Here is an 8,642-nt window from a genome sequence, read left to right on the forward strand (position 1 = left end):
AAAAAAAAAAAAAAAAATGCATATTCTATGCAGTTTTGTTTCATTCTGTTCCCACTAAGTCTTATCATGGCATTTTCTCACGTTATAAGTTAGCATTGATTAGTTGCTCACTACATGACATACATTGCTAAGCATTTTATTTATTATCTGATCTCATCACAACTCAGTGTAGTAGGTACTATAATTACCCCTACTTTATAACTGATATTCCAAGGTTTAAATAATTTGACCAAGATTTTGTAAGTAGTAAGTACTGAAGCCAGGATTGAAACTCAGATCTTTCTTATTCCAGCACCAAACCTTGTATCAATTAAACTGATTGCTACCTGCAATACAGTATTCTTTGAAAACAACATACCTTTAGTTAGTTCTAATACTTTGTAGCAGACATTTAGTCCAAAATATTCTAGAGTAACAAATACACATACTACTTTTTGTTACCGTGTTCCAAATCACTATTACTAAAGCAGAACTTAAAGCAGTGGTTCTTAACTAGGAATAGTTTGGACCCCCAAGGCAAAATGTATGGACATTTTTGGTTGTCACCAGTGAGGTGATGCTGCTAGCATACCTCAGTGGGTAGAGCCAGGAATGCTGCTAAACATCATACAGTGCACAGGACTGTCCTCACATTACCCCACACAATGTCAGTAGTTCCAAGACTGGGAAAACCTAGTTCAAAGTAATAGTTCTAAACTTTGAACCATAGAAACTAAAAATGAGATCCTGGTCTCTGTCCATCACTTGTGTCCAGAATTTTTAAGAGAGACTGTAGTTGCTTTTAGATTCTTTAAAGCAAACCCTGCATTGTATCTATATGTTACCTGTCCAAAAGATGTGGAAAACCAGAGCAAGATAAGCACTCCCTATAGCATATCTTTCCATTTTATTCTTGCATCCGATGGGCCTCTGTAGAGCCTTAATTTGGTGAGGTTAGTTAGGCGACCAGAACTAATCCAGGGGAGTATGGCATCATGAGTTTTTGCAGCCTCCATGTTTGAGAGAGTGTGCATTTCTATCACCTTTGCCACCTCTGGGGCATTATCTTGTGATGACTCAGCATTAGCCTTTAGTTAGGTATTGGTGCATATGTACATATTCTTATTGCTATATTGTCTTAACAAAGTAAATGAAAATGGAACAGCATCTAAGACATGCTCTAGAGATCAGAGTTTTTTTGGTTTTATTTTGAGATAGTATCTCACTCTGTCCACCAGGCTGGAGTGTGTGGTGGCACAATCTTGACTTACTGCAACCCCCCCTCAAGGGTTCAAATGATTCTCCTGTGTCAGCCTCCCAAGTACCTGGGATTACAGGCGCACACCACCATGCCCAGCTAATTTTTTGTATTTTTAGTAGAGATCAGGTTTCACCATGATGGCCAAGCAGGTTTCAAAGTCCTGACCTCAAGTGATCCACCTGTCTCGGCCTCCCAACATGTTAGGATTACAGGTGTGGGCCACCACACCCAGCCAAAGTTTTTTTTTTTTTTTTTTTAAATCATTATCTGAACATGGCCTGGGATCAGAGATGTTTTGACTTGCTGTAGGACAAAAATATGAATGTATTGTATTTATTTGTTCCTCAGTTATACGGAGAATCGTTTCCAGGACTGCCTGAATATACCCAAATTGCACATACTCAAGTTCCACTGTTGGCCCCGTGGAACCTGCAAACGTGAAAAGTTGGGCCTCTGAATATGAAGATTTCACAGATCTCAAATACTGTATTTTCAATCTGCATTGGTTGAAAGCCAGATATAAGTGGACCAGCAGTGTTCAAACCTGTATTGTTCTAGAGTCAACTATATCTGTTTTTTGTTGATGAAGTAAAATTGTGAATTGTCCATTGAAATTTCTGTAAAAACTGGTAGATATACATCATCTAAAGATGTTATCTTCATATCTCTTTTAAAAAAGGAAACTTAAGATACACATGTAAATTAAATTGTTAGTGAAAAGTAGGCAATACTAAGGAAATTTTTCAGTACATTTACAGCCTGCAATAAAAGTATTTTTGAAAAGTTGGGCTGTTCCAAAAGAGAGCACTCTTTTAGGGTAGTTCAGCAATAAACCTTGGGCTAAGTGAAAATTATTCCCTACTCATCTGATTGAGTTGTCTTGTTGAGAATTGCATATTTTTACCCAAAGAAATAAATTGTGGTTTTGCCTTTCATATATATTTTAGTAGCCTTCACCATTCAAGTCTCTTCAATTTCTAAATGACATTTTTGTAAATGATACTGAAAAACTACTTTTATAACATTGAAAATACACACTGTATCATAATTTCTTAACTATTTTTATTTTAAGGAAGAAGAAGTTTCTCCACAACTGTTTACTTTCCATGAAGCTGTCTCACAAATGGTAGAAATGGAAGAACAAGTTGTAGAAGATCACAGGGCAGTGTTCCAGGTAAAGTAAGACAGGACTTTTCATCAAAATATTTCTTGATACATGAAGAATTTTCATAATTCCTTAAATATCACATTATTCTTTAAAAAAATACGTATTTATATATATGTATATATGTATGTGTATTTATAAGGCATATGGCATGACAGATTTTGAATACAATGAATAATGGCTACAAATAACATTTCTTTGCACCATGGTGAAAGATTCTACTTTATTTACCTCTCATCCTCCTTATTGGTTTTTGTCATTTGTCCATTTTTAGAGAAGAGTTGCACTTCTGCCCACCAGTACTCTTTCTAAATGTTAGGCCAATTTATTTGATAGCAGTTAAGAAAAACTCTTATGAAGGGTTTTGGAGCAGTTGAGGAAGTATCAGTTGTTGTAGAAAAGATAGACTACTTCATGAGATGGAGAGTTACTGCTCTGAGCTGTCAGTGGCAAGTTGAGTGAAGGGTGTTATGTCACCACTCTTTGGCAGTAACTCCTTAGGCATTCATCCTATTATGCATTCAACCTATTAAAAGTACTTAGTATATGATACTCTGCTCCCCCTTTTTTTAAACAAGACAATGTCCTGTCATCGTGATGTTTGAGGAAGTGAAGATATCATTTGTTGTACATCTTTATGAACACTATACAGTTGACTTGCTTTGCACTCTGCTGCCCCCACCCTCCTGAAGTACTATGAACACTTCCTGAGAAAAAAGCAATAACTGTCTCCCTTACTGACCTGTATTTTTTCTTTGACGTTGAAGAAATCTTTGTCACTAACCAAAGGAACGTCAGCTCTAGAACATTCAAGAACCTGGATAAAGGGCTCAAAAATGACAGAGAACACTTTGTGTCAGATTAGGATACACATTCATTAAAACTATTAGAGTTTGGCCAGGTGCAGTGGCTCATGCCTGTAATCCTAGCACTTTGGGAGGCTGAGGCTGGTGGATCATTTGAGCCCAGGAGTTTAATACCAGCCTGGGCAACATGCTGAAACCCTGTCTCTACAAAAAATATAAAAATTATCTGGCCATGATAGAGCACACCTGTAGTCCCAGCTACTTAGGAGGCTGAGGTAGGAGGATTCCTTGAATCCAGAAGGCAGAAGTTGCAGTGAGCTGAGATCACACCACTGCACTCCAACCTGGGCAGCAGAGTGAGACCCTGTCTCAAAAACCAAAAACTCTAGAGTTTTAGTCAAATTCTTATTATGAGAATTTCTCTAGAAGCCCAGGTGTTTAAGTAGAGAAAGGACACTAATAAGAAAATTACACACATGTAATCCCAGCACTTTAGGAGGCCAGGGTGGGTGGATTGCTTGAGCCCAGAGTTCAAGACCAGCCTAGGCAACATGGCAAAGCCTCATCTCTATTTAAAAAAAAAAAAAAGACAATTGTCATCTGTGCCCTTTTGGAACAAGGTGTCATATAAAGACCATCATTTCCCACTCTGCCATTTTTTAGATAAAAGTCTCACAGCTGTTTATTGGTAAAATTGGGTGTTCTGACTTTCAACCCAGAACCTGTATCATTCGTCTGTATTTATGATCTGCCATTTCACAAAATAAGGTTTTATTAAACCAAAATTAAGTGTATAGCTGAAGGAAAAGGAAAGAAAAATTGGAGTATATGGCTGGGCACGGTGGCTCACGCCTGTAATCCCAGCACTTTGAGAGGCCAAGGCGGGCGGATTACCTGAGGTCGGAAGTTTGAGACCACCCTAACCAACATGGAGAAACCCCGTCTCTACTAAAAATATAAAATTAGCCAGGCATGGTGGCGCTAATCCCAGCCACTCGGGAGGCTGAGGCAGGAGAATTGCTTGAACGTGGGAGGTGGAGGTTGCAGTGATCCGAGATCACAGCATTGCACTCCAGCCTGGGCAAGGAGAGTGAAACTCCATCTCAAAAAAAAAGAAAGAAAGAAAAATTGGAGTATATTTGCATTTTCTTGTTTTTTTTTTTCGTTATATTTGTATTTTCTAATTAATGTTTCCTAATCAAGATACATACCTAGGTTAACCAGTTCTGTCTGGTGCTAGTCTGGTTATAATTCATCATTAAAGTCAATTGATGTTTGAAAAATTGAGATTGTATGCATCCTAAAAGCAAATCCGCATATAGGAGCTTTTATGTCCAAAAAGCTCTTTAATTCAGAATGATCTAGTCTTGTTTTGGGTTTTGTTTTGAGACAGTCTCGCTCTGTCGCCCAGGCTAGAATGCAGTGGCATGATCTCAGCTCACTGCAACCTCCATCTCCCGGGTTCAAGCAATTCTCCTGCCTCAGCCTCCCGAGTGGCTGGGATTCAAGCTATTTTCCTGCCTCAACCTCCTGGTAACTGGCATTACAGGCATGTGTCACCACGCCTGGCTAATTATTTGTATTTTTAGAAGAGACAGGGTTTTACCATGTTAATCAGGCTGGTCTCGAACTTCTGACCTCAAGTGATCCACCTGCCTCAGCCTCCTAAAGTGCTGGGATTACAGGTGTGAGCCACCATGCCCAGCCGGAATTTATTATTACCTCTTGGCCCAACCACTGTAAGTCCCTAATTGGATATGTTAATTTGTCAGGTTGTAGGCTTCCTCCATAGCCCCTATCAAATTGCTGAGTAGCTTTATTGGGCATATTCTTCCCATTTTAGGAACAGCTGTTGAGGTTTTGAGACTTACTCTGCTCTTTGATATTGATGTATTTGATGCATTCCCTCCACAAAATTCCCATCCAAAGTGGAGTAAAAGCAGAGAAATGAAATGATCTTGGTCAGCCCTTCTTTCATGTGTTTGTGTTAAATTTTAAGGACATACAGTTGACCCTTGAAAACTTAGGGTGTTAAGGACACTGACCCCCAGCACAGTTGGAAATATATATAACTTTTGAGCCCCCCGCAAACTTAACTCTTAATAGCCTATTGACCAAAAGCCTTACCAATAACATAAATGTCTATGAATACATATTTTGTATTAGATATATGTTATATAATGTATTCTTAACACAAAGTAAGCTAGAGAAAAGAAAATGGTATGAAGAAAATCATAAATAAGGAAGGGAACTATATTTATGATTCATTAAGTGGAAGTTCGTCATCATAAAGGTCTTCATCCTCATCATCTTCACATTGATTAGGCTGAGGAGGAAGAGGTGGGCTGGACCCACTTTCTCAGGGGTGGCCGAAGTGGAGGAAGTAGAAGGGGTGGCAGGAGAGGCAGGCACATTCAGTGTAACTTTCATTGAAAAAAATCCAAATATAAGTGGACCCACACAGTTTAAACCCATGTTGTTCTAGAGTCAACTGTATTTCTTAATTGTACTGTCTGTGAATAAAGATGTTTTATGTCTATTGACATTTTAGAGAATACTCTCTTAAGTATGTTTGATTATATTTAACAGAATTGTAATTTGGTTTCTGTTTTACAAAGAGGCTTGTTGGATTATCGAATTTTTGTCCTTGCAGGAATCTATTCGATGGTTAGAAGATGAAAAGGCTCTCTTAGAGATGACTGAAGAAGTAGACTATGATGTCGATTCATATGCCACACAACTTGAAGCTATTCTTGAGCAAAAAATAGACATTTTAACTGAGCTGCGGGGTAATTCTTTTTCCATTTTAATATTTGAAATCTGATTGGTATTAGTATATATATTAGTGAAGAGGGTTTCATATTGCAAGAGGACATATGAAGTGAAAATTATGGACACTGTTTAGCACCTACTTTCTGGAGGTATAAAGACAGCTAACCATTTTGGTTTTTCTAAAAGTCATGGCATATCATTTCAAGTTTTCTCTAGTCATCTTTCTTTTCATATTTTAACACAGACATCTTAAAGAGAGAAAATGTGTTTTTAACAAATTTATAAATTTTATATACCTATTCAAATCTTTAGTTTGATAGGCTGATGCTTATGAGAATTATCTTCTTTCTGTCTTTTTTCAGGTCTCACTCTTGCCCAGGCTGGAGCACAGGGGTGTGATCATGGCTCACTACAGCTTCAACCTCCTGTACTCAAGCAGTCCTCCCACCTCAGTCTCCTGAGTAGCTGGGACTACAGGCACGAGCCACCACACCCAGCTAATTTTTAATTTTTTGTAGGGATGGGGTGTTGCTATATTGCATACACTGGTCTCAAACTCCTGGGCTCAAGCAATTCCCCTGCCTTGGCCTCCCATAGTGCTGGGATTACAGGCATGAGCCACCACACTTGGCCTCTGTGCCACTTTTTTTAAATGAAGTGTCAAGATGACTACTCTGTATACCTTACTCATGAAGGGAAGTGTCTGCCTTACCTACTAAATCGTGTCCTTTTGTTTTTTTTAGTTAGCTTATCTGTGTAGCTTCAGCTATGCATTATTTTATGTGTTAATTTTTTAGGCATTTGTATACTATTGGCTCTGTTTATGTGTAAGTGAGCATCTGTATGTATGTGTACATGCAATCCAACATAAGCCAGAATTAAATTCCTAGTTTGGGACAGTTAAATAAGCTGCTTAATTTTTTTTAAGGAGGCCCTTTGTGAGGTTGGTTAGTTGTTTTGAAGGGTTATTTTTCTTTCAAATTTATTTATTTATTTAAATTGACATCCCAGCCTGGACAATATAGAGATCCTGTCTCTAAAAAATAATTTAAAAATTAAAAAAATTAGCCAGGCATGGTGGCACCTGCCTGTAGTCCCAGCTACTCAGGAGGCTGAAGAAGGAGGATCACTTGATCCCAGGAGTTTGAGGCTGCAGTGAGCTAGGATCATGTCACTGCACTCTAGTTTGAGCAACACAGTGAGATCCTGTCTCAAAAAATTAAAAATTGACATATAAAAATGTATGTATTAGGTACAGCATGATATTTTGAAGTATATACAAGTTGAGTATCCCTTATCTGAAAACTTGAAACAAGAGTGTTTTGGATTTCAGATTTTTGAATATTTGCATTATACCAAAAGTTTGGGATTTCAGGTTTCAGGGTTTTTTTGTTTTGTTTTGTTTCTGACATGGTGTCTCACTTTGTCGCCCAGGCTGGAGTGCAGTGGCAATCTTAGCTCACTGCAGCCTCCACCTCCCACCATAAGTTTTAAGAAATTACTATCTAGACATATTGTATTATTCATGCAATTCTCCTGCCTCAGACTCCCGAGTAGCTGGGATTACAGATGTGTACCACTGTACCTGGTTAATTTTTGTATTTTTAGTAGAGACAGCATTTCACCATATTGGCCTGTCTGGTCTTGAACTCCTGACCTCAGGTGATCCGCCCATCTCGGCCTCTCAAAGTGCTGCAATTATAGGTGTGAGCCACCGCGCCCTGCCACATTTTTGGATTTGAGATGTTCAACACATACGTGTTGCTGACTGGTTATGAAGTTAGTTATTTGAAATCATATTCTGTAAAGTCTGCAGTGACTATTGAACTAAAATTTTCATTTGTTTCTCATATTGTTCATATTCAAGCCTTTATTTAAATTGTTTGTTTTTTGTTTTTTTGTTTTTCATTTTTCTAATCTGCGGTAATTTACTATCAGCTTCTGTATCCATTCAGAAGACAGGTCATAATACACTCTAGTATTTTTTCTTTGTAGCATTCAACTTAATTGACTTCCTTTCCTTTTCTCAAATTTCATGTATATCAAGCATATCCATAACTTATAAAAAATTATCCAGCTGTATTGGCATTATTCAGTCCTTAGAATTTTTTTAACCACCCAGAGATAAATTTGAGATTCATAAGAACAATTTGGGCCGGGCGCCTGTAATACCAGCATTTTGTGAGGCCGAGGGAGGTAGATCACCTGAGGTCAGGAGTTCAAGACCAGCCTGGTTAACATGATGAAATCCCATCTCTACTAAAAATACAAAAATTAGCCAGGTATGGTGGCATGCGCCTGTAGGCCCAGCTACTCGGGAAGCTGAGGCAGAAGGATCACTTGAATCTGGGGGGAGGAGGTTGCAGTGAGCCAAGATTGCACCATTGCACTCTAGCCTGGGCGAATGAGCAAGACTCTGTCTCCAAAAAAAAAAAAAAAGTAACAGTTTGAGAGCACCAAATCCGGCCGGGCGCGGTGGCTCACGCCTGTAATCCCAGCACTTTGGGAGGCCGAGGCGGGTGGATCACGAGGTCAAGAGATCAAGACCATCCTAGTCAACACGGTGAAACCCCGTCTCTACTAAAAATACAAAAAATCAGCTGGGCATGGTGGCACGTGCCTGTAATCCCAGCTACTCAGGAGGCTGGGGCAGGAGAAT

At 38.8% G+C, this 8,642-nt stretch overlaps 1 protein-coding gene across 1 annotated transcript in view; it reads left to right on the plus strand.

The window, feature by feature from the left end:
* The window catches only part of KIF2A (kinesin family member 2A), an 83,214-nt gene that overhangs the window by 67,953 nt on the left and 6,619 nt on the right, over window positions 1–8,642 (plus strand). Inside the window, exons 14-15 of the mRNA XM_037745743.1 lie at window positions 2,313–2,414; window positions 5,865–6,000. Of these exons, the coding sequence (XP_037601671.1) occupies window positions 2,313–2,414; window positions 5,865–6,000 (238 nt within the window). The remainder of the gene's footprint in view (window positions 1–2,312; window positions 2,415–5,864; window positions 6,001–8,642) is intronic.

This window comes from Cebus imitator, unplaced genomic scaffold, assembly GCF_001604975.1.
Source record: "Cebus imitator isolate Cc_AM_T3 unplaced genomic scaffold, Cebus_imitator-1.0 Scaffold211, whole genome shotgun sequence".
NCBI lineage: Eukaryota > Metazoa > Chordata > Mammalia > Primates > Cebidae > Cebus > Cebus imitator.